The sequence below is a fragment of the Myotis nattereri genome (assembly GCF_964212035.1).
Source record: "Myotis nattereri genome assembly, chromosome: 19".
NCBI classification, from domain to species: Eukaryota; Metazoa; Chordata; class Mammalia; order Chiroptera; family Vespertilionidae; genus Myotis; species Myotis nattereri.
Window position 1 is genome coordinate 28,183,567 of NC_138095.1, and position 25,845 is coordinate 28,209,411.

Genomic DNA, 25,845 nt, shown 5'->3' on the forward strand with positions numbered 1-25,845 from the left:
TACCCCATGACGCACCGCCTTTCAGAATCCACCCACCGCTGGACGGATGCCTAGGCTGCTTTCAACGGCCGCCTATTTAAAGGGGCAGCGATGACCGCCGGCGAGGCTCAGGGGCTGAGCATCGGCCTAGGAACCAGGAGGTCAGGGTTCGATTCCCGGTCGGGGCACAGGCCCGGGTTGTGGGCTCCATCCCCAGCGGGGGGCGTGCAGGAGGCAGCCGATCCATGATTCTCTCTCATCGTGGATGTTTCTCTCTCCCTCTCCCTTCCTCTCTGAAATCAATAAAACATATTTATAAACTACTAAAAATGCAGCGACAAACACGCTTGCTCACTCTCCACATCTGGGGTGAAGCCTTTACCAGAGGCAATGCCCCCAGACCTGGGACCTCAGGGTCACATGCAGACACGTGTGTGACGCGTCGGCCAGGTGCCTACGGACACAGCTCCACGGGGAGCGAGCGGCTCCCAGCCCCCCAGCCCCCCACCCCCCCACCCCCCCCCCCCAGGGAACCAGAGGTCCCTGCAGCCCCTCATCCCCAGGAAAGCACTTTATTATTTGCATCTTTTTTGTGGCCAATCCGATGAAGGGAAACGTATTGGAGACAGTGCCTCGCTCTGCGGCGTCCCTAATGCGGAAGTTATTAAAACGCGCCCGAGAGAAAGTGCTTCTGACAGCTCATACGTCTAAACACAATGAGGAAAGCCCGGCTCCCGGCTCCCGGCTCCCAGCTCCCGGCTCCCAGCTCCCGACTCCCGGCGGCCGATGCCCTCCTCCCCGCGCCGGGAGCCTGCGGCTGAGACCCGGGTAATGAAGTCTCCTTCCTGATCTCGGCAGCCGTGGCTGGGGGGGTCGGGGAAGGGGCTGCACACGCCACAGGGAACACGGGCCATCACTTTCATCCTCCAGAGGCCATTCACAGATGGGGGCCGCGCTGGGTCGCGGCAAAGCGCGTGTCTGTCCGAAGCCGGGGCCCTCTGGTCTTCGCAGGGTCCGTGGAGGCCGCCTCCGTGACGCCGATTTACAGAAGATGGGGTTCGCCTCTCGTTACCTCCCAGCGGGAGGCGAGATGGCGGCCGGCGTCCAGCGAGAAGGAAGCGTTGGGCTTCCTGAACCTCATACGCGGCCCTTCCCTCTGCGGGGAGAACCGTTCAGACGCAACTTTTTTAAAAAAATACATTTGTACTGATTTCAGAGAGGAAGGGAGAGGGAGAGAGAATCATGGGCCGGCTGCCTCCTGCACGCCCCCCACTGGGGACGGAGCCCACAACCCGGGCCTGTGCCCTGACCGGGAATTGAACCCTGACCTCCTGGTTCCTCTGAGCCTTGCTGGCCCCCACACTCCGGATCCCGCTCACAGTTATGAGCTCCACACCCCGGTCTCTGCCGAGCCACAAGCCGGGCGTCAGGGGCCACCGCCTGCCGTCTGCCTCCCACGGTCGCCCCTCCCAGCTCCACACGGACCCACGTTCACGAGGGGGGTTTTCAGAAACACTGAGCCAACGCAGGCAGAACACCAACCACAGAAATCCACGCCCCGCCCCTTCCCAGAGCCCGGTCTCCCACTGACCTGCTGGGCTTAGGCGGGTCCCAGCGGTGAGAAGGCTCCACCCACCGTCCCTCCGTCTTACCTGGGAGCATCCCCAAGACGGCGACACCCACCGAGGACCCACGTGGACCTGGGGCGGGGAAGCCCCTTCGAGCACAGTGAGGGGGACTTACCCGGGTGCTGGGCCGGGGGACTTCCGGCGGCAGACGATGACGGCGGGGGCCGCCTTGCCGGCCCGGTCCACGCTCGCCTGGACCTCCCAGACGGCCGGGCTGCTGGCTCTGACCGCGGCGATGCGCACGCCCCTCTTCACCTTGACCCTGCGGGGGGAGACGGGAGGATCGGCTGAGCCCGCTGGGAGCCCGGGTGGCCGCTGGTTCCGGGGAAACATTGTTGCCCGGCAGGTGATACAATGTAACCTGTTTGATACAATGTAACCGCCTCCCAGCGCATCTGCCCCGTCCCCCGCTTTTCCTACTTTTCACGGAGGAGCTAGGATAGCACGTGACCCGAGCAAGTGTCACGGACGCAGAAGCGCAGGCGTGCGCTAGCGGGAGGGCTTGCGTGTTTGTTTGTTTTTAAAAAACACATTAACACCTGGAAAGCCCGGACTGTTAAGACCAAATAGAAAAGGGGAAATGACTTAAACATGTGCAAGTGCAGCCCTAGCCGTGTGGCTCCGTGGATAGAGCATCGGCCTGCAGACCGCAGGGCCCCGGGTTCGATCCCGGTCCAGGGCACATGCCCGGGTTGCAGGCTCCTCCCCGGCCCAGACCCTGGTCTGGGCTTGTGCAGGAGGCAATCCATCGACGTGTTTCTCTCACATCAGTGTTTCTGTCTTTCCCTCTCTCTTCGACTTTCTCTAAAAATCAAGGAAAAAATATCCTCGGATGAGGATTAAAGAAAAAAGAAAAGAAAAAAGAACGCAGCTTCTGCTTTAGCCCGTGAGGGGCCGAGCGTGTGTTGGGGTTAATCCTGCGGCCGCTGTGTGACTCGTGGCGCGAACCTCTGGGTTTAGGGGGCACCGGACGCTGCAAAGGCTCCAGACGGAACCCGCTACAATGTATCACCGATGAGATACAGTCACGCGAACCCGGCTCCTGGGCCTGACGCCGCGGACACGGGCGGCCCCGTCGGACCGCAGGGCCCGCAAGGCGCCGTCTCCGGAGGTTTCTGCGCTGGCGGCGCTGGGGAGTGACTGTCGCGGAGTCTGCGTCCCCGGGGCATTTTAAAGTTGACATTTAAAACCCTTCCTCCCTCCCTCCCGAGCGGCAAAGGTGGAGTTTCCGGCTCACTGTAACTATTGACATTTTAAAATTAAACTGTTACATCGCGCTTCTAAGAGTTTCGCCGGAATCTAAATACCAGGGCGGGCTTGCCACCCTCCGCGATGCGTCCTTAAAAAATTCAGCCTCTTCTTCTCCAGACGCGGAATGAATGTTCATTCATTTATTCATTTATTTTTCGCTGTTGGCTTGCAGACCTGCTCTATGCCTGTCTCAGAATCCTACCCGCGTGCAGCCTATTTCTGTGTCCGACAGTCCTTATCGATCACACTTGTCTGCAGCAAAGACACGCACACAATTCGGATTTAGCTTTCCCTGGGCCCAGAAGTCTCTACGTGCAATTTTATTTTTTTATTTTTTTAATATTTTTAATCTTTTTTTCAGAGAGGTAGGGAGAGGGAGAGAGAGAGAGAAACATCAATGATGAGAGAGAACCATGGACTGGCTGCCTCCTGCAGGCCCCACACTGGGGATCGAACCCGCAACCCGGCCTGTGCCCTGACCGGGGATCGAACTGTGACCTCCTGGTTCCTAAGTCGATGCCCAACCCCTGAGCCACACCGGCCGGGCTCTAAGTGTGATTTAAGAAATTCTAGATCGAGACTCATTGAAAGTATTTTCGGTGCACACTTCAGCAAACATGGCTGTGTTTGCATAAACATACACCTTTTAAAGAATGAGTCAGCCTTAACGCAGGGCGAGGCGCTCAGAAATGCACTGCCCAACGACAGGAACCGGGTACAGTCAGGACAGCCTTGGGCTAAGCCCGCAGGTCGTCTGAGGCCTGAGAAACCATTTGGTCTGGCCCTGCCGAGGCATGAGGGGTGAGCTCATTAAATGTTTGACCAAATAGAGCAGGCTCGTTTGTTTTTAAATATATTTTTTATTGATTTCAGAGATAAAGAAAGAGAGAGAGAGAAACATCCGTGATGAGAGAGAATCATGGACTGGCTGCCTCCTGCACGCCCCACACTGGGGATGGAGCCTGCAACCCGGGCCTGTGCCCCGACCGGGAATCGAACCCTGACCTCCTGGTTCCTAGGTCGACGCTCAAGCGCTGAGCCGCACCGGCCGGCCAACATGCACCTGTGAACACGGCACCTACGAGCAACAAGTGTCTTGCGTTGCACGCGGGGCCCCCGGAGACTCGATGTCTGTGCGGGGCTGTCCCCACCAATGGGGCCGTGTGGCCTAATTACACACAGGCGCCCGCAGCCAGTCCACCACGCCCGGCTCTTTCCCCGAAGTGCCCCGTTCCCCGGGCGCCGTCTGTCTCGGGGGACTCCCCCCTCCCCCCGCTCATTTATTTGATTTTTTTAACTTCAGCCAAATTGCCTTCATTTAAACCCAATTAACTTGGTGAAAAGCAAGGCATCACCGTGATCCCACTCGCTGAGCTGCGTTCTCTCCATGTCCCGCCGCCGGCTCCCGGGGCGGGTGTGTGAGCATGAGGCCGCGGGCACCGGCTCAGCGGGCTCCGCCGGCAGGTGGCGAGGAGACCGCACAACCCTTTTTGACGCCGGCGGAGTTTCAGTCCTGCTTCTCTCCCTCGTTTAAACGCCGTCAGGGATGTTGGTAAAGGGCGTTCCACTTTACACCTGAGTGCACGGCCCTCGGGGGAGAGGGACTCGTCGGATATAAAAGCCTGGCCTCGCCCTGGCCGTGTGGCTCAGTGGGCAGAGCGTCGGTCCACGGACTGAAGGGTCCCCGGGTTCAATTCCCGGTCAGGGCACAGGCCCGGGGTGTGGGCTCGATCCCCAGTGGGGAGCATGTAGGAGGCAGCCGATCCATGATTCTCTCTCGTCATTGATGTTTCTATCTCTCTCTCTCCCTCTCCCTTCCTCTCTGAAATCAATAAAAATATATTAGAAAAAAAACACCTGGCTTCCCTCTAGAAAGGCGTCCGGAATGAGCTGTATTCCACTCCCGCCCTGAAATAGCGCAAGGCCACCCGCTCCCAGTCCCTCTCGCTCATCCAAACCGACTTCCCCTTTTGTCCCCAAACCTGCTCTTCCTGCGAGAGCCGTCTGTCCATCCGCCCAATGGCTGGGGTCGCCTTGCACTTCAAGCTCATTCTTTCCAGCTCACCAAGGAGCCCTCAGCCTGCGGGCCGCCCCCAGCACCGGGCGCCCGCCCCCGCTCCAGCTGCCGGGGACCCGCGCCTGCTCCGTCTGGACCGTTACTGTCACAGCTCTGCTCCCTCCACGGCCCGACTCCTGCCCCTCCCGTCTACTCTCCACAGAAGCCTGACCATCCCCCCTAAACATGCCAGGCTGGCCCTGCCCAGTGCCCGGTCTGCACCGCCAGGAGCCAGGCCGCGAGGCGCTGGGAGAGTTTAGGAAACTGCACTGCACCCTCTCGCGGCCGCGGAGCCCCAGGGGGGCGGGGGGGGGGTCAGCCCGAGAGGAGCCCTCCCCACAGCTCAGCCCGGCCCTGTATCTGCCCCACAGTGTTTCCCGATACACAGACATTCTGGGTCCACCCCCTGGGGGTATTCTGAAACCAGGACAATCCAAAGTTTTCAGGAGACGTGACCAGGAACCGAACCGTCGACGCTCAACCGCTGAGCCACGCGGGCCGGCCGGGCCTGGGTGAGATTTTAAACCCACGTGGAAACCCTGTCGGGCCCCGCTTCCCAGGGTCAGGACACAGATGTCACCCCGCGGCCCCTGGGCCCCGTCAGGATGTGCTCCGTGACCCCAACGCCCGCGCCAGATGGCGGCCCATCGGACTCGGCTCCGCCGGGCGCCACGGGCAAACGTTCAGCGGAACCTAATGAGCCGAGGCGGGCGCGTCTCTCGCCTTCTACGTTCCAGCGAGGATCGCGCACACGCTTCCCCCTAAAGGACACGCTCGCCTTCCCGCCCGCGTCTGGCTGGCGCTCAGGCCGGTCCCCGCGCGCCGGCTGCAGGCTCCTCGCACGTTTTGCTCTTTTCTCTCGTGAACGCCCAGCGTTGCTTCCAGAGACAAACAGGCGGCTGTCCCCCTCCCCTACTCCCCTCTCCCTCCCTCCCTCCCCCCTCCCCCCTCCCCGCTCCCCCCTCCCCCCCTCCCCCCCTCCTCCGGGCTCTCAGGCTGAACGGACGCCATCCGCCCAGGCCAGGCCCACCTGCCAGCCACTTACTTATTTTTTAATTTTTTATTCGCTATTCTCTGTTGTTAATCCTCACCTGAGGATATTTTTCCTTGGGATTTTAGGGAGAGGAAGGGAGAGACGGAGAAACGTCGATGTGAGAGAGACACAGCGACGGGTTGCCTCCTGCGCTCGCCCCAACCAGGGCCCCGGCCGAGGAGGAGCCTCCAACCCAGGTGGGTGCCCTTGACCGGAATAGAACCCAGGACCCTTGGGCCCGCAGGCCGATGCTCTATCCACTGAGCCACACCAGCCAGGGCCACCTGCCAGCCACTTAACTCCAACTGTCAAGGGGCCCAGGTGGGCTGTTAGCCTGGGGGTGCCCGACACCTGCCCAGGGCACCCCCCCCCCCCGCCCAGCTACACAAAAGGCCTCACGTGGGTGCCCCGGCTGCTCCGTGACAGCCTAGACCCGTGGTCGGCAAACCGCTGCTCTTGAGCCACTTGCGGCTCTTTGGCCCCTTGAGTGTGGGTCTTCCACAAAATACCGCGTGGGGACGCGCACGTACAGTGCGATTGAAACTTCGTGGCCCACGCGCAGAAGTCGGTATTTTGTGGAAGAGCCGCACTCAAGGGGCCAAAGAGCCGCATGTGGCTCGCGAGCCGAGGTTTGCCGACCGCGGGCCTAGACCATGGGTGGGTCAGACACCTCCACCGCCAAAGGGACACCCGCTCAGATCAAACGGCCTGACTTTGCAGGGAAAACGGGGAGCCCGGTGCACACAGCTCCCCCAACCCCTTGGCGGGGGCGCCTCAGAAGCCACCTGCCCCCCCTTTCCCCCCCCCCCCCCCCCCAGCGCACTCACCTCAGGGTGAACCGGTCCCACGTGCAGTTGCTGGAGACGGAGACGGGGAAGGTGAGCAGGTCGCCCGGCCGCGCCCTCCGGGGCGGGTAGCGGACGGCCACGCGGTCATCCAAGCGCAGCTCCCGCAGCGGCGGCGGGCGGGGCGCGGGGCGGAGGAACACGCTGCCGATCCTGCGCAGGGGCGGCCCCGCCTCGTCCCCGCCGCCGGCCCCCGGCTCCGCCCGGGCGCAGTCGCCGCCGGCCCCGGGGTGCGGGTCCCCGGGGTGCGGGTCCCCGGGGTGCGGGTCCCCGGGGTGCGGGTCCCCGGGGTGCGGGTCCCCGGGGTGCACGGTGTAGTACAGCTCCACGGGGCTCCCCTCGGCCGGGCCCGCGGGCCGCCGCCTCCCGGCCACCACGGCGGGGGCGCTGAACCAGGCGGGCGGCAGCCGCAGCTCGGCCACGCACAGCCCCAGCGCGCCCCGCAGCCGGCAGCCGGCCCGCACCTCGCGCGTCTCCCGGAAGGCGAACACCCGCAGGCAGGGCAGCGGCTCCGCGGCGCCCGGCTCGGCCCAGTCCCGGCCCAGCACGTGGAACAGGACCTGCGCGACGGGCCGGCCCGGGTCGATCTGGTCCCGCAGGATGTGGGCCCGCAGCTTCCAGCCCAGGGGGGGCGCGCCCGGAGGGCCAGGGGGGCCGGCGGGCAGCAGCAGGTCTCGGGGCACCGCCTGCTGCGCGGAGAAGGGCCCGTAGCGGGCGCGGAGCACGGGCGGCCGCCGGGCGCGCAGGACCAGGAAGGACTCCACGCGGGCCTGCAGGCTGGCGTTGCGCATCACGTCCTGGTTGGCCTCCCGCAGGAAGAAGGCGGCGTCGGCGTCCACGCGGAAGCTCACGGGCAGGTAGGTGGGCAGCAGGGAGAAGCGCGGGGCGCTGTCCAGGAGGCCGCGGCCCTCGGTCACTGCGGGGAACGCAGGGCATTAGAGGGGGCAGCCGCGTCCCACGTTGTACCCCAGACCTCCGCCCCCCACGCTGTACCCCGAACCGGCTGTGGGCCACCGTCCCCCAGGCATGGTATGTGGTCCTGTAGTAATGTTGTGATTTCCGAAAGAAAGTCGCACGTTGTTACAAAGTTGCAACGTTGTTGCAAAGTTTGCAACGTTGTTACAAAGTTTGCATCGTTGTTACAAAGTTGCAATGTTGTTACAAAGTTTGCACTGTTGTTACAAAGTTGCACTGTTGTTACAGAGTTTGCACTGTTGTTACAAAGTTGCACTGTTGTTACAAAGTTGCAATGTTGTAACATCGCCCGTGGCAATGCCATGCTGTAGCGATGTTGTAACGCTGTCATGTCTAACACTGTCACATCTAATGTCTTAGGGCCACGCATCACTGCTCTCTGCAGGCTCAGCCTCTGGATGGCGATGCATCGGCTAGAACCACCCGGGTGCTCACCTGGGCAGGTGAGCTTCCCCCACCCTCTCCCCCTGGGGAACCAGGGACAACTAGGCCAACCTCGATGGCTTTCATCGTGACTGCAAGACGCCCTTCGCAATAACCAATGGAATGAGGGTTTATGACTTATGGGCCCTGCAGCACGCGGGCCAGGTTCTGGGGCCGAGGGTGGGAGCCGGGGTTTCGGGCTCACTGTTTGTGCATCTAAGACGCCGGGGGCAGTTTAAAGCACAGGAAGAGAAAACACGTAGCCCCAGCGGTCAGTGAGAGACATGAACACGTCCGGCCGGCGTGGCTCAGTGGTTCAGCGTCGACCTAGGAACCAGGAGGCCACGGTTCGATTCCCCGTTGGCACAGGCCCAGGTTGTGGGCTCGATCCCCAGTGGGGGGCGTGCAGGAGGCAGCCAGTCCATGATTCTCTCTCATCATGGATGTTTCTCTCTCCCTCTCCCTTCCTCTCTAAAACCATTAAGATAGATAGATAGATAGATAGATAGATAGATAGATAGATATAGATAATTTCATTCTACTTATTAAATCCCAAGATGGCCTTCGCCCAGCAAAAGGGCACCTGTGGTTATGAAGAGGGACTTCCAAGAGGAACCCCATCCCCCTAACTCGGGTCCTGGGACGCCCAGGGAGATGGTGGCAGAGTGTCACCCCGTGGGCCTTTCTGCCGCTTCTATTTTCAAAAGCCCTCCTACTGCCCACGGCAGCTGTTGCCAACCGAAGGCCCATAAGCCAATTCTGGCTCCAAAGCCTGTTTTACTGTGTCCACTCTGTGCGCCATTATTTAAAATCCTAATTAGGTCTTCATGCCAATATTTATCAAACAGATTTCACACGAAAAGCTGGACTCTGGGCTTTTCTTCCACACGTTGCAAGATGTGAGACATCTGTGAGCCCATCGCCGTATTGTGACCAGCCACCAAGCTGTGCCCTTGGGGTGGGGGGTGAGGGGTAGGGGCGGGGACTCACTCCTTGGCCGCAGGCCCCACCCAGCCCTTATGCCTGGTTTACATCATGTGCTTCCTCTGCAGGCATTGGCTCATCTCTAGGCTGTAGGGTTGTTCACAAAGTAGAGGTTTTAAAACAATCACTGTGGCTCAGGCCGGCCTGGCTCCATGGTTGAGCGTCAGCCTACGAACCAGGAGGCCAGGGTTCGATTCCCGGTCAGGGCACAGGCCCGGGTTGCGGGCTCGATCCCCAGTGGGGGGCGTGCAGGAGGCAGCTGATCCATGATTATCTCTCATCTCTCTCTCTCTCTCTCTCTCTCTCTCTCTCTCTCTCTCTCTTTTCCTCTCTGACATCAATAAAAACATATTTAATTTAGAAAGTGACATTTTAAGAAAACAACCCATCACCCCCGATAACCTACAAGGGCTGCCCATCAGGGGACAACGTCTGCGGCATTTCTACGGCCAATAATGCACTGTATTGATTGGCTATTACGGAACAAGCTAAGAAGATTAAATGACTCCTGTATTCATTTAAAAGAAAAATCTTACTTAAAAGGTCTCAGCTATAATATTCCACCCAGGGGCCAGGGGGATCAATGAAATCAGAGATCTCCATGCTAATCCTAAATGGCCACATTAGTCCTCGCTGAGGAATAAATGGAATTAAAATAACTATTGTCTGTATTGTCTGCCTTTGGAGCAGACACCTCCCACCAAAGGCTTCGAGGGAGCGGGCTCCTTTGCAGGAGAAAAGACGAGGGAAATGGCGAGGAGCCGGAGGGGGGAGGGCAGGGGGCGGGGGGGGGGAGGGGGGGAGGGGAGAGGAGAGAGTGGTGTCCACGTGATTGCAACAACATACACCCCCCATTCCATACGTCGCCTTATACTTAAGGGGCCAGAGGTTACAGCAAAGGGAAAGCCCGACACACTGTAGCCAAAGGCGGAAACACTCGAGAGGCAGGATAAACTGTGACTCTGCTTCCACTGAAATCCGAGAGGGCAGAGGCCACGCTGACCTGACAAGCTCGGGGGAGGCCTGCCGGGCGGCCTTGCAAACTCGGCCCTAAGTCACCACAAGGGACGGTCTGAGATGAAAAGCTTTTCCTTGAGAAGCCATTTATGGTGGGTGGTCACGTCCTAGGCCGGTATCTTCCCCGACAAAGGCCCAGCTTTGCCTTAACTGAGCCCACTGCCTCTTTGCGTCCACGACAGCGGTTCTCAACCTCCCTGACGCCGCGGCCCTTTCATGCAGCCCCTCATGTTGTGGGGACCCCCAACCATAACATTATCTTCGTGGCTACTTCATCACTGTCATGTTGCTACTGTTATGAATCGTCGTGTAAATATCTGATACGCAGGATGTATTTCCATTGTGACAAATTGAACATCATGAAAGCATCGTGATTAACCACAAAAACAATACGTAATTATAGATGTGTTTTCCGATGGTCTTAGGCGACCCCTGTGAAAGGGTCGTTCGACCCTCAAAGGGGTCACGACCCACAGGTTGAGAACCGCTGCTCTATGATAACATATCGTTTGAATGTGACAATCATTCTCCTTCCCCCCGGCCCGACCCTTCACGGCCCAGGCCCCGCTCTGCTCCCCGGAGACCACACATCCCCTCCTTGTCACTGAGCTCACTGTTGACTGTTCACCATCCTGCGCCCTCCTGAGTGGAAGAAGCAGGTGTCCATCATTTTACTTTTCATCCAATCCCAGAGGCCTTCCCCCCCCCCACCCCCCTCACTGTGCTTCTCCCGCCTCCCTCAGCTATCGCCGATGGGTCCATGTGACCCACTTACATCTCCTCTTTTGACTGTGATGCATAAAACAAGGTAAAAAACAAACACAAAAAAAGCATTCTCCGGAGCATTATCCCAGTCCTTGGAGATTCTGCCTCACAGCAATTGTCAGCAGTTTGGCTCAAATAAACTCACAAAAATTCCTTACAGGTTTGGTGTGTTTTTCACGTTCACACCGGAAATTGGGCCTCGCGCCGCCCGTCTTCAGTAACTCGGCGAGACGTGCCGTCTCCCTCACTTATTTTTTACTTTTTTGGTTAATCGTCACCAAAGGATACTTCGTCCCTTGCTTTTCAGGGAGAGTGGAGGCCGGGAGGGGGAGGAGAGAGGCCTGAGTGATAGATTACACATCGGGCGCCTTCGCCAGGCCCTGGGGATTCGAATGAAGACAGAAGGTGTCGCCTGAAGGTGGCCGTCCGTCCGTCCCTCCTTCCTGGTGACGGCGTCCGTTCCTATCCGAGCAGCGGCCGGCGTGTCCATCACTCACGTCAGCACTGACCTCGCCGACTCCAGGGGCCGGCCCTTCATCGCTGGGGAGAGACACGCCGATTGGTTGCCTCCCACAGTCACCAAGACGGGGGGCCTGGGACGGAACCTGCAACCCGGGAACATACCCTTGACCTCGAATCGAACCCGAGACCCTTCAGGGCACGCCCATGCTCTAACCATTGAGTAACACCAGCCAGGGCTGATTTCACTTGCTTTTAAAACCAGTCCCGTCCTGTGGGGGTGAGGGGTGGCTTGTCAGGAGCCAGGCCAGGAACTGGGGGGGAGGGGAGGGGGTATCAGGAGCCTGAGGAGGAACAAAGCCGACAAGCCCTGGCCCTGGGCTGGGGTGGGGGGGGGGACTGGCGACGGGAAGATGCCATCAGGTTTGAAAGCCGGAAGGAGAGCGGGCCTGGGCGGGAGCTGCCGGGTGTGGGGGTGGGCGGGCGCTTTGTGGAGCTGAACAAAGAATGTTCCATTTTCTCTCTCGACACAGAAGCGCTGTTTTGTGTGTGTTCACAGGCACGTAGGCCCCGGTTGCCGGGAGCAGAGAGAGCACGGTGTTCAGTCCTTCAGTGAAGGGCGCCCAGGTGCGGCGGGCAGATGCGGGCAGATGCTCTGTGCCCCATGGGAGCAGCGGGGGGGGGGGGGGGAGCTATATTGAAGGGGATGGGGCGATGCAAACTGGGGGGGGGGGTATTTTAACTCACGCTGGACCTGCCCCTGTAAGACTTTTTCTCTTTCTTTCTTTTTGGTTAATCTTCACTCGGGGATGGTCTTCCATTGGTTTTGAGGGGGAGTGGGAGGGAGAGAGGGACAGAGAGAAACATCAATGGGAGAGAGACACACTGATTGGTTGCCTCCTGCACGCGCCCCGCCCAGGGCCCGGGCCGGGAACCTGCCACCCAGGTGCGTGCCCTTGACCGGAATCGAACCCGGATCCTTCAGCGAGTGCCCAAGAGGCTGAATATTGAAAACGTCACAAAATGCAAGAGCCGGACTGTCCCCTCCAAACATCCAGGCCCTTCCGGGCCAACAGCTCCGCGTTATTAGATCCAGAAACAAAGCAGCAGGACAGGACCCCCGTCCCCCGGCGGAACCCGAGTGGTTAAGGGGGAGGCGGCGGGGTGCACGGGCCCTCGACACGGCCCCTCAATCACAGATGCCGGTAACACCTCCAGACCGAACCCGGGCTCCCGCCAGTCAGGAGGCACCTTTACTTAAACAATTTCAAATCGTTCGAAATGCTTTCTTTTCCTGAAAAAATAAAATAAAATAAAGGTAGACGGACACGTTAATTGAAAAAAGACGGACGGCCCATCGCCGATCGCATGAAATCCTGCGAGTCCTGGAACGACACAATAAAAGCCATCAGTTCCCGCAGAAGGGGAGGCGAGCGGACGTTTCCTGTCGCACGAGGGCCACGTCCGCACGGGGCTATTTATGAACCGGGCGCTCAGGCGCGGGGCGAGCTGGGGGGGAGCATTTTTAACTCTTGATTTGCCCGGTTTTTTTCTTTTGTGTGTGTTTTCTTTTTTTAAATGATTTTTTTTTTTATTGATGTCAGAGAGGAAGGGAGAGGGAGAGAGAGAGAGAACCATCGGTCGGCTGCCTCCTGCACGCCCCCCACCGGGATGGAGCCCACAACCCGGGCCTGTGCCCTGGCGGGGAATCGAACCCCGACCTCCTGGTTCACAGGTCGACGTTCACCACTGAGCCACATTGGCCAGCCGGTAGCCTTGTCTTGACCTTGTCCTGACCTTGGGCTTTAGTCTTCGCCCGACGCCCTCCCTGCCCACCAGCCCTCCATCACCCCCGAGGCTCCGGGGCCGGAACCCCCTTAGGTTAGAGCTGAAATGAAAGCCGGCCCGGGCTTCTGTGTGTGAATGACCGAGGCCCACTCAGCCCTGAGCCGGGGCTGTGTTCACGGCCCACTCACGTCGAGGACGGTTTTCTGTGGGAGGAAGAGGGGAGACGGGAGGGAAAGAGCAGGCCGGGCGCTCCGCCCCCAGCCTGTGCTCAGAACTTGGGGAGTTTGGGGGGTGGCGTGGGGGGGAGCAGGAGGGAGACAGAACCCCTCCCCACCAGGCATGCTGGGAGGTCCTACCACAGAAGGGATCCGAACCCGAAATCTCCACGTGGGATCCTGGGCGTCCAAACCCACTGGAGGCCCCGCTGCCCGCGGCAGGGAAGCCAGAGAGCCGTCAGGGCCGGCCGCTCCATCAGGAACTTGGAGAAATCGAGGCACCACCACTCCGGGTCTGGGGGCCCCGGGGAAGGACAGGAGTCCGTGTCCTGCAGGAGTTGGGGGGCCGGGCGGAGGGCCGGGGAGCTGCGTGAGGTCTGGGCCGCACCCCAGGCAGCAGACCGCAGACCGAGCTCCCGGAGAAGCCGCCGCGGGGACTGGAGGCCGACGCCCCGGGGACCCAGTGTGTTTAGCGGGGGGAGGAGGCCCTCCCCGGCCCGGACTCGGGGCCCCCCAAGGGGGAGGAGAGCCGCCAGGACGTTCCCGGGGGTGGAGCCAAGCCTCAGGGTTTTCCCAACGAAGGAGCCTGCGCCTCCCTCCAGCACGAAGCAGCCGGCGAGGCTCAGGGGCTGAGCACCATCCCGTGCACCAGAGGTCACCCAGAGGCCACCCAGAGGTCACGGTTCGATTCCCCATCAGGGCACAGGCCCGGGGTGCGGGCTCCATCCCCAGTGGGGGGCGTGCAGGAGGCAGCCGGTCCATGATTCCCTCTCATCATGGATGTTTCTCTCTCTCTCCCTTTTCTCTCTGAAATCAATAAAATAAAATAAATGTTTTAAAAGGAGGAGAGTGACAAGCAGGCCCCGTGCACGGCCCGCGGACGCCGCCATCGTTTCCGAAGCGAGGCGAGCCGTGGGAGGCACCGGGCAGCGATCCACCACCCGAGGCCTTTCCTTTCTTTTTCCTTTTTTCTTGCGTCGCCTGCGTCGGCAGAGGGGCCGGGGTCGCGCTGAGAGGTTGCCGGTTTCGTTGGCTCTGACTGCGTCTCTGTGGTTCCAAATACCATCCCCAGCGCCAGTGACTCACCAGCGGGCGTCGCAGCCAAAATCCTGCCCCGAGCGCCCGGCCCTGGCGGGGTGCCACCTGCCTCCTCCGGGTGCGCGGTCTCCCCGGAGGCTGCCAATCCTGCGCCTGCCTCCGCCCTCCCTCCCTCCCACCCTCGCCCACTCGCCAGGTCCCCTCCGTCCGCCCAGGCCTCTCCGCCCCCCCCCCCCAGTCCGCGTGTCACCTCTGAAATCACCCCGTCCCTCCAGCCACAATCCCCCTCGGTGTGTGTTGTCTTTCATGCAAACGGATCGCGCCCCAGCTCTGCTGGAAAGACTCCCCCGGACTCCCAGCCCGAGGACAACCACACACGCGTCCACCCAGAACCCCCACCTGCCCCTCTGAACCCCACCACGCCCACCTTCTTTCTTTATTTCGTGAAAATATATTTGTATTGATTTCAGAGAAGAAGGGAGAGAGAGAGAGAGAGGGAGGGAAACATCAATGATGAGACCCCTGGCTGGTGTGGCTCAGTGGATAGACTGTCGTCCTGTGGACTGAAGGGTCCCGGGTTCGATTCCGGTCAAGGGCACAAGCCTGGGGTGCAGGCTCCTCCCCGGCCCAGGCCCTGGTTGGGGTGCGTGCAGGAGGCAACCCATCGATGTGTTTCTCTCACATCGATGTTTCCCTCTGTCTCTCTCTCTCTCTTCTACTCTCTCTGAAAATCAATGGGAAAACATCCTCGGGTGAGGATTAAAAGAAAAGAAAAGAGGGAGAGAGAGAAACATCCGTGATGAGAGAGAGTCATGGACCGGCCGCCTCCTGCACGCCCCCCACTGGGGATGAGCCCACAACCCGGGCCTGTGCCCTGACCGGGAATCGAACCCTGACCTCCTGGCTCCTCGGTCGACGCTCAGCCCCTGAGCCTCGCCGGCCGGGCTCCCCGTCTCTATTTTATGTTTTGTTACGGACGCGGGTCCTCCAGCCTCAGAGTCCTGGCCTGTGTGTCCCCTCCTCTCTCTTCCTCTTCAGCGGCACCGGTCCCGCCGTTTGAATCTCTCCCCCGTTTGTCTCATTGACCCAGAAGCGTATGTTCTAGAGCAGCCGGGACCCCTGGATCAGAGCTTGGGGGGGAGGGGGTTCAGGGGGGCACCCCTGGGGAGGCGCCCGGCCTGGCGGTTGTCTTCTGCCCGGTCATCTCGCCGGCGGGAGTCCCGCAGGAAGGGGCGGGATCGGCCGGGAGGACGTCTGTGTCCAGCTCCCGGCCCCAGCACAGAGCACAGAGAAGCCGCCTGTGTTCGGGGAGCCCGGCTCTCACAGGCCCCGTCTGTCCGGCCTCCGCCCGCAGCGATGAAAAGGGCCCTGTGTCCCGGGTCCTCCCCTCTGGGCGCAGCCAGGCCTCTGGGCGCCCCCCCCCCCCCCCCCCGGCCCCAGCGGCTGGGCGGGGTCCTGGCTCAGGAGCCCTGGCCGGTGTGGCTCAGTGGATGGGATGTCGGCCTGCGGACTGAAGGGTCCCGGGTTCGATTCCCGGTCAGGGCACAGGCCCGGGTTGTGGGCTCGATTGCCAGTGGGGGGCGTGCAGGAGGCAGCCGGTCCATGGTTCTCTCCCATCCTTGATGTTTCTCTCTTTCTCCCTCCCCCTTCCTCTCTCTCTAAAAATCAATAAAAATATTTTTTTAAAAATACCCACCAGCCACAATCATGTTTTAAAAGGGACCTTATACCCAACAGATGGGTGCCCGCACGCTCTGAGCAATTCTAAAGGCCGTGTGTGAAAACACGTCTCATTTCCCAGGTGGGGCTCCCTGCTGTCCCAGCGTGTACACATTCTGGGGGAGGGACACTCCATGTGCACACACATATGTAGAGACGCAGATACACAGATGCACACGTGTGTGTCTAAGTACACGCACGGAGTTTACATGCTGAGCGCTCCATGTGACCTGCCTCCACACAAGAGAATGGGCCCCTTGGTCACGTAAGTAACCCGGGTCCGGGACTAGCGAGCCCGACACTGAGCTGTGATGACCTGTGCGGGGGTGACGGGAGACAGGAGTGGGGAGTCGGGAGACGGGAGTGGGGTGTTGGGAGACGGGAGTGGGGGGTCGGGGGTGACGGGAGTGGGGGGTCGGGGGTGACGCGAGTGGGGGGCCGGGAGATGGGGGTGGGGGGCCGGGAGATGGGAGTGGGGAGCCGTGAGACGGGAGTGGGGGGCCGGGAGATGGGAGTGGGGGGTCGGGGGTGACGGGAGTGGGGGGTCGGGGGTGACGGGAGTGGGGGGTCGGGGGTGACGCGAGTGGGGGGCCGGGAGATGGGGGTGGGGGGTCGGGAGACAGGAGTGGGGGGTCGGGGGTGACGCGAGTGGGGGGCCGGGAGATGGGGGTGGGGGGCCGGGAGATGGGGGTGGGGGGTCGGGAGACGGGAGTGGGGGGTCGGGGTGACGGGAGTGGGGGGTCGGGGGTGACGCGAGTGGGGGGCCGGGAGATGGGGGTGGGGGGCCGGGAGATGGGAGTGGGGAGCCGGGAGACGGGAGTGGGGGGCCGGGAGATGGGAGTGGGGAGCCGGGAGATGGGGAGGTTCACCCTGTTCCCACGGACACCAAGGCCTGGACGTCACACTCCCGGGCGGGGCGGCTCCTGAAGCCAGTCATTCCATAACCCGACCTCCCTCCCGGGAACCCCGACAGCCCAGGCAGCGGGGTCACCCCAGGCTCCTCTGGCCCATGAGCTCCAGGGCCTTCCCCTCAGAACCTTCTGACGCTGTTTGGGGGGTCCCTTCAGAAGCTTGGCCCTTTCAAGAAAGATTAGTGCCCCCCCCAAACCCCCACACCCCCAATCTCCCCAAGCCCCACCTTTCTCTCCCTCTCTCTCTGTTAATCCTCATCTGAGGATATTTTTTTCCATTGATTTTTAGAGAGAGTGGAAGAGAGAGGGAAAGACAGAGAGAGACATTGATGTGCGAGAAACTCATCAATTGGTTGCCTCCTGCATGAGCCACAACCAGGGCCCAAGCCAGAGAGGAGCCTGCAACCGAGGTCCGTGCCCTTGACCAGAATCGAACCCGGGACCCTTCAGTCTGCAGGCCAATGCTCTAGCCACTGAGCCACACCGGCCAGGGGTCTCTCTTTTCTAAAAATATATGTGTGTGTGTGTGTGTGTGTGTGTGTGTTTCTTGATTTCAGGGAGGAAAGGAGAGGCAGAGAGAGAAAAAAACATCGATGGTGAGAATCACTGATGGGCTGCCTCCTGCACGCCCCCTATGGGGATCGAGCCCGAAACCCAGGCCTGTGCCCGGGAATCAAACCGTGGCCTCTTGGTCCCTGAGCCAGGCCGGCCGGGGCCTGAGCTTCTCTCTCGGTTCCTCCTCTGGGACCAGCGTGGGCGTGGGGGGCGACCAGCCCGCTGATCCTGGCTCCCTGGCCCCCGGCCACTCATCACGGGACCGAACGCGGGCCCTGGCCCCGCGCACATCACAGGGAGACGGCAGCCCCCCTCCCTGCCCGCCCCCTCACCCCCCGGCCGCTCACACCGTGTGAGCTGCTTTGGCAAAATGGCTTTAACTCGTTCCTGTCACGCCGCAGCCCCCTCGGTGATAAACACGTTTAAATTGGATTCGGAGGGAGAGACGGTGCCTTCGTCGCTCAAGCGAGGCCTCGCCTCCTAACGAGACACAAAGTAACGAGAACAAATTGTCAGTCTGTAGCTGCGGTTTGGGATAATGGCCTTCACAAATAACTCGCTCTTTCCGGGGAGAAGGAAAGAAAAGGAAAAGGAAAAAAAACACAAACACGTCCTCTCCACTCGGGGGCCCACCCCTCCCTCAGCGGCTTTTCGTCGGCGTCGACCGTCTTGAGAAGGAAATAGGTCCGTGATGAGCGGCGTCGCCAGTCGCCCGGTCAGACCCTGGACGCCTTTGGTGACGAACAGACGTGTTTGAATGCCCGCCGCGGGCCGCCCCTTCCACCCGTGTAGGTCGCGCTGGAGAGCGGCCGCCGACGCAACCGGCGGGGCCCATACGGGGTCCCACGGGGACTCTGGGCTGTGGCCCCCGATTCCAGGCGGCACTCGCTCCAGCCCGAAGGCAGCCCTGCCTCCTGGGGTTTCGGGGCAGGTGAACGTGAGCGGTTCGTCGGCCAGAGGAGCAGGGAGAGCAGGACGCAGAGCTGAGCACACAGAGGACAGACCCTGTGTGTGTGTGTGTGTGAGTGTGTGTGTGAGTGTGTGTGTGTGTGTGTGAGTGTGTGTGAGTGTGTGTGAGTGTGAGTGTGTGTGAGTGTGAGTGTGTGTGTGTGAGTGTGTGTGTGAGAGTGTGTGTGTGAGTGTGTGTGAGTGTGTGTGAGTGTGTGTGTGAGTGTGTGTGTGTGAGTGTGTGTGAGTGTGTGTGAGTGTGAGTGTGTGTGTGAGTGTGTGTGTGAGTGTGTGTGTGTGTGAGTGAGTGTGTGTGTGTGAGTGTGTGTGAGTGTGTGTGTGTGTGAGTGAGTGTGTGTGTGAGTGTGTGTGAGTGTGTGTGTGTGTGTGTGAGTGTGTGTGTGTGAGTGTGTGTGTGAGTGTGTGTGTGTGAGTGTGTGTGTGAGAGTGTGTGTGTGTGAGAGTGTGTGTGTGTGAGAGTGTGTGTGTGAGAGTGTGTGTGTGTGAGAGTGTGTGTGTGAGTGTGTGTGTGTGTGAGAGTGTGTGTGTGAGAGTGTGTGTGTGAGAGTGTGTGTGTGTGAGAGTGTGTGTGTGTGAGAGTGTGTGTGTGAGAGTGTGTGTGTGTGAGAGTGTGTGTGTGAGTGTGTGTGTGTGAGAGTGTGTGTGTGAGTGTGTGTGTGTGTGAGTGTGAGTGTGTGAGAGTGTGTGTGAGTGTGTGTGAGTGTGTGTGAGTGTGTGTGTGTGTGTGAGTGTGTGTGTGTGTGTGTGAGTGTGTGTGTGGGTGTGTGTGTGTGTGTGTGTGTGCCGTTGCCTGGATTTCAAAACTTGGCAATGAATCCAGACTTTCAAAAACAAGGTTCGATTCCCGCTCAGGGCACAGGCCCGGGTTGCCGGCTCCATCCCCAGTGTGGGGCGTGCAGGAGGCAGCCGGTCCATGATTCTCTCTCATCATGGATGTTTCTCTCTCCTCCTCCTCCCTTCTCCCTTCCTCTCTGACATCAATAAAAATAGAATAAAAAAACAAAACACACAGACAAATAAACCCTCCGTGTGGGACAAAATGTGGGTCCTGCAGGGCCCCTTGGCCCCCTGAGGGGTAGTCGGGTCTTGGCCGGCCCAGAGCAGCCACCAGCCTCTGACTCCCATCCTCAGCGTCGCCAAAGACCCGCCCGGCAACATCCTGCGAATAAGGGGCGGCCGCGGGGGCGTCACCGAGCAGCCCTGGGGGGCCCTGCCCTGCCCGTCCGCGGCGACGCCTCATCACTCGCGGGAAGGGCCAGGGGTCCCCAGCTCCACGCGGAACACCCTCCCACACAAAGAACCCAACGCCAGGCCATCGGACAAACAAACGCAGGAGGAGGTTCGACGCCCTCTGCCAGGCGCCTGTGCTTCTGAGCAACTCGAGACGGAGGGTACTCGTCAAAAGGACCCAGCGACAAGCAGGTCTCTCCTTCCCCACAGCGAACAGGTAAAGGGCGTCCCAAAATTCACGCAAGATTTGAATTTTGCGTGAGCATTAACAGCAACAACGAAAAAAAAAAAGCCTAATTTTACTTGGTTTACTGAATCTGATTCTAATATCTGTTGCCCTTTGACATCAATCCCTTCCATTGGATCCGCATCACCAAGTACCAATGATGGCCCAGGAGCAGGGACAGTGAAGACCAATGAAGACCACGGTTTTGTGTCTGTGCCAGCAAAGCCGTGGAGGCCATTGGCCCGATGTGCTATTCCATACATAACCCTAGACTGTGTCCTTTATGCATCAGTAAAAAATATACAATTTTTAATTATAAACCTGTGTTTTCTATCAAAATTACTTCTTGCGTGAATTTTGGGACAACCTTTAAAACAAAACAGGAAACACAACCATCAGGAATTGCCTGCCTCGAATTCCCAGGCGCCTCCCCTCCCGACGACACTGCGCCCAGGCCCAAGCCCAGAGAACCGGGGCCCCTCTGAGCGCGAGCCCATCGCGGCTTGAGAGTCTGCACCGACCGGAATGGACACAGTTGCCCACACGCCGGCCACAGCGCCAGGAGGATGAGACTCAGCCGCCCGCGGGTGGGATAGATGCCAGGCTCTGGAGAAGCCTGGGGAGTCGTGTGCGAGTCGCCGGAGCCCAGGGGCGACTGGAGGGGCCCAAGATCTCCACACCAAGTCGATGTCGGGCAGGGGGGCTGTCCCAGCAGCGTGAGCCCTGACCCAGGCGTGGTTTTACTTTTATGCATTTCGGGATCTGATGCAGCACGGAGGGGGCTGCTCTGCTCCTAGCCTTGAGGAGCTTAAGCTCTTGTACATTTTTTTTTAAAGAATATTTTTTATGGATTTCAGAGAGAGGAAGTGAGAGAGAGAAACATCCATGATGAGAGAGGATCATGGGTTGGCCGCCTCCTGCACGCCCCCCACTGGGAATGGCATCTCCAACCCGGGCCTGTGCCCCGACCGGGACCGAACCGGGACCTCCTGGTTCCTAGGCTGACGCTCAGCCCCTGAGCCCCGCCGGCCGGCCGGGCCCACAGCATTTAGGCCCCTCCTCCCTGTGAGCTGTTGGAACCCAAGTTCGCAGCGCCGGCACCATGGCGGGAAGCTCGCTCACACGCCTGGCTTGCTCTTCTGACATTTTGCTAAATTAAATGTTAAGCCATCGCTGCCCTGGACGGGGACATCCTTAACGAAGGCATTAGAGCAAGACCCCCGTGGAGAAAGGTGCTTGGGGAGGGGCCTGCGTGTCCCTGGGAGAGAAATGTTAGCTCCTAACCCCCCTCGTCGCCCCAACGAAGCGCCGCCCGAGCGTGCAAGACAGGTGTGCAAGCCTCCCGAGCGTGCAAGACAGGTGTGCAAGCCTCCCGAGGGTGCAAGACAGGTGTGCAAGCCTCCCGAGCGTGCAAGACAGGTGTGCAAGCCTCCCGAGCGTGCAAGACAGGTGTGCAAGCCTCCCGAGCGTGCAAGACAGGTGTGCAAGCCTCCCGAGCGTGCAAGCCTCCCGAGCGTGCAAGACAGGTGTGCAAGCCTCCCGAGTGTGCAAGACAGGTGTGCAAGCCTCCCGAGGGTGCAAGACAGGTGTGCACACGGACGAGCACATCCACTCAAGGATGCAATGTGTCCAGGCCCCCGGCTCCTCTCCCCGAGTGATTAAAAACATCATCTTCCAAAAGCAACGCGGATGCATTTGTTTACATTAATGCTAATAGCTTGCTAACGAATGATAAATGTATGCTAATTTATTCCCGGGGAGACAAACTGTGCCCCGAAGACAGGAAGACAGACTTGGCAAATGAGGGGTCCAGCGCAGGCGCATTAATTAACGATGTTCTTTCACTGCGGGGAAGATCGTGGTATGCAAATGTATGCAAAGCGCCCACCGTAGCCACGCCCCGGCCAGGTGGGGGCCAGGTGGGAGCCTGGAGGCGGGGGGACAGGGGTTCCAGGCAAAGGTTCTGCGAGCGCCCCACCCCCCCCCCCGCCCCCTTCGCTGTGGCTCCGAAACCCATGCCGGGACGAGAGAATGTGCTAGAGCCTGTTCTCGGGCACGGCTGACATCGGGAGGGTCCGTCTTCGCTCCTCAGACGTCAACAGAATTAATAAACGCCCGAACGTCCTGCTGTGCGCGTCTAGAAATCATTAGGCCCCACTGTGCCTGCGAATTTGGAGATGATCATCGCCATCACTCGTGTTAACGGCTCTCGTTTAACCCACGCCAACTCGGCTGGCGAAATCTCGGGCCTCCCCGCGGCCTGGCTTCCCCTCCCGACAGCACAGCCACCGCCCTGTCGGGGGACACGTTGGCCCTCGGATTCCATCCTGAGACCTGATGTTTGTGGCAGCGACCGAAGGCCGGACCCACCGCCCGACTCCAGACCTCAGCCTACTTTTTAAAAAATATATCTGTATTGATTTCAGAGAGGAAGGGAGAGGGAGAGAGACGGAGGGAGACAGAGACAGAGAGACAGACAGACAGAGAGGGAGAGAGACAGAGAGACAGTATATGTGTGCACACGCATGTAGCATGTAACAGCAACAGGACGCAGACAGGACGTTAGCAGGGTTAGCCGTGATCACAGTCTCGAACCTGCGTGTTTCCTGCTCTCGGTAGAACGGTCGGAAGTGGTGACAGACACTGGGCTGCCCATCGCGGAGAAGTGGGCTCCTGCCACTCGGCCCTGAGGTTGTCGCTGACCAAGGACTTGGCGGCGGGTGAGCAGCCGCCGTCCTTCCCACACAGCCAGGGCACCGAACCCGCAAAGGCGAGCATGCGTGCATGTGCCTGTGTGCACGTGTGAGTGTGTGCACGTGTGGGTGTGTGCATGTGCCTGTGTGTACATGTGGGTGCGTGCCTGTGTGTGTGCACGTGTGTGAGTGTGTGCACGTGTGTGCACGTGTGTGCTTGTGCCAGTGCACATGTGTGTGCACATGTGAGAGTGTGTGCATGTGCCTGTGTGTGCACATGTGGTGCGTGCATGTGTGTGCGCATGTGAGTGTGTGTGAGAGAGTATGTGCCTGTGTGCATGCTTTGTGTGTGTGTGTGCACACATGAGAGTGTGTGCACGTGCCTGGTGCATGTGTGTGCACGTGTGTGTGCATGAGCCTGTGTGCCTGTGTGCCTGTATGCCTGTGTGTGCGCGCGTGCACATGTGAGAGTGTGTACATGCATGTGAGTGTGTGCATGTGAGAGTGTGTGCATGCGTGTGCACATGTGAGTGTGTGTGCATGTGAGAGTGTGTGCACACACAGGCACTGGCTGGGGCCTGTGATGCTGCAGGGCACCCTCTGCCTCTCAGAGGGCACAGATGTGCACATCAGCTCTTCCTCGAGCAAACCCGGTGCTCACATAGCAACCAGGCGACCGCGCTCTTTTCCTCGTGACGTGAAAGCGGCCCCACGACAGGAACGTCAGAAAGGGTCCCTCCCGGCGCCCGAGGACAGAGGAACCACGGCCCTAGGGGCTCCCAGCCCGGCCGAGCCCAGCTGCGCACAGCCACCCGTCGCCGAGCGCCAGGCCAGGCGGTTTCTCTCGAACTCACGGGGCCGCCAACCTTAGGGCATCGCCGCGTCGCCGTAGCGGCTCACGGACAAATCAAGTCGACGCTGAGCAAACCCAGGCCCTGATTGCGTCCACGTTTTGCAAAGCAGAGAAGGAAACGCAGATAAAGGGAGGTGTGGGGGTGGGGGATCTATTCTTAACCCAGAGGGAAAGGGAATGTGTTTCCGAGACACTCGCTAGGAAGGAGAAAGGTGACTTCGCTGCCCGCTGGTCGGCAGTCCCGCAGGAGGAGCGGGGTCTCGGGGGAGGGTGTGTGATTTACACAGCGCGGCCCGGCGGCCCGCACCTCGCAATTGCTCGCGGTTCCCAGCCTGGCCTGGTCTGCTTGGAGTGTGTGCATTTGCGGCAAATCTTCCCGGATAATTTCCTCATCTGACATCTTCCAGGAGACAATGCGTTCTCGGGGATATTGGCTTTTTCATGGGAGAGAAGCCTGGCCGTGCCCAGGCCCAGGCCAGGGTGTTACTTACAAGGGGGGGGGGGGAGGATTTCAGTGCCAAAGACACGTGCCAACGAATGCATTTCAATCACTAGGTCGAGCTCTGGCCAGTGCTGCTCAGCGCTTAGAGCGTCGGCCCCTGGACCGAAGAGTCGTGGGTTCGATTCCCAGTCAAGGACATGTACCTGGGTTGCAGGTTTGTCCCCAGCCCTTGTCGGAGCACGTGCAGGAGGCAACCAATCTCTCTCTCCCCCCCGACCTTCCTCTCTCTCTAAAAAATCAATGGGAAAAAATCCTTGGGTGAGGATTTAAAAAAAGAAAAATCACTCGGTTTACAACCAAAATGCCTTCCACCGCTTTCTGTAGTGGAATCTGGTGAGAAGAAATCGCTCCTCAGCTTCCACCGGAAGGCTCCATGCCCTTCACGGAAACGGACGGAGGGGAACCCGCTCAGGCCTGACGGACAGCAATGTTTCTCCCCACAAAAAGCTCGGGGTGCTTTTGATTTGCTGTCAAGACATTTTGTTGTTGTCGCTAATTCTCACCCGAGGATATTTTTCCACTGATTCTTAGAGAGAGTGGAAGAGAGGGGGCGAGACAGAGAGAGAGAGACATCGATGTGAGAGAGACATCGATTGGTTGCCTCCCACACGCACCCCAACCAGGGCCGGGGAGGAGCCTGCAACCGAGGTTCGTGCCCTTGACTGGAATCGAACCCGGGACCCTTCAGTCCGTGGGCCGACGCTCTCCCCACTGAGCCACACCGGCCAGGGCGCTGTTGATACTTTTCACAGAAAACATACGTGTGGGCAGGTTACCTGCGCCGCGTGTCCGTGGGGCATGCGGGCGGTGAGTCACATCCTGCCCGGGTCCCAGCTCTGCGTGAGGTGACATGTGCGTGAGGTGACATGTGCGTGAGGTGACATGTGCGTGAGGTGACATGTGCGTGAGGTGGCGGGTGCCGCCTGTGAGTGAAAAGGTCAAGCAAAATGTACGGACGGAGGCAGCGCCCCGACGCCCTGCTCCGGCTAATCTACCCGCCTGTCGTGTGCAATTACACACGCACCCTGAGCCAGAACATCTCATCTCTCTCTCTCTCTCTCTCTCTCTCTCTCTCTCTCTCTCTCTCCCTCTCTCTTTTCCTCTCTCTCTCTCTCTCTCTCTCTCTCTCTCTCTCTCTCTCTCTCCCCAAACATGAAGCCACTGCCCACACTTGAAATGGAACAGCAGCCCCGCCAAACAGAGCTATTAACCTCTGACGTATTTACGAACCAATAACATCAGGGCGTCCGGCTGGCTCTCTCATACGGATGTTTCTCTCTCTCCCTCTCCCTTCCTCTCTGAGATCAATAACAATATATTTTAAAGATAAAAATGTAAAAAGGAATAATATAGGTGAAGTTCATTCAACTTGATCACAATGCTGCAGCTCAAATTTGGAAACAGTACAGGTATACACACATGTAACACACTATGTACACACGTGTGCACACATGTACGCCCATTACATGTGCACATTATATTACATGTGCGTATGCATGCACATGTGCACACAGAGCACATCACATATGAAACAATATACCTGTGTACACACGTGTGCGTGCATAACGCATCAGATAGTGCATAGCATGTCCACATATGCATACACAGATACCTGTGTAACACGTTATATATTACATGGTATACATGCTGTACGGACGTGCACACACCACGCGCCTGTGTGTGTGCACGAGATTATAACTTTTAAGGCCCCCCGGGCAGTCGCACAGGCTC

At 59.5% G+C, this 25,845-nt stretch overlaps 1 protein-coding gene across 1 annotated transcript in view; it reads right to left on the bottom strand.

The window, feature by feature from the left end:
• TMEM132D (transmembrane protein 132D) overlaps window positions 1–25,845 on the bottom strand; it is a gene marked incomplete at its 5' end in the record, with an annotated part of 78,457 nt that overhangs the window by 43,764 nt on the left and 8,848 nt on the right. The window contains 2 exons of the mRNA XM_081113752.1: window positions 1,723–1,869; window positions 6,775–7,708. Of these exons, the coding sequence (XP_080969878.1) occupies window positions 1,723–1,869; window positions 6,775–7,708 (1,081 nt within the window). The remainder of the gene's footprint in view (window positions 1–1,722; window positions 1,870–6,774; window positions 7,709–25,845) is intronic.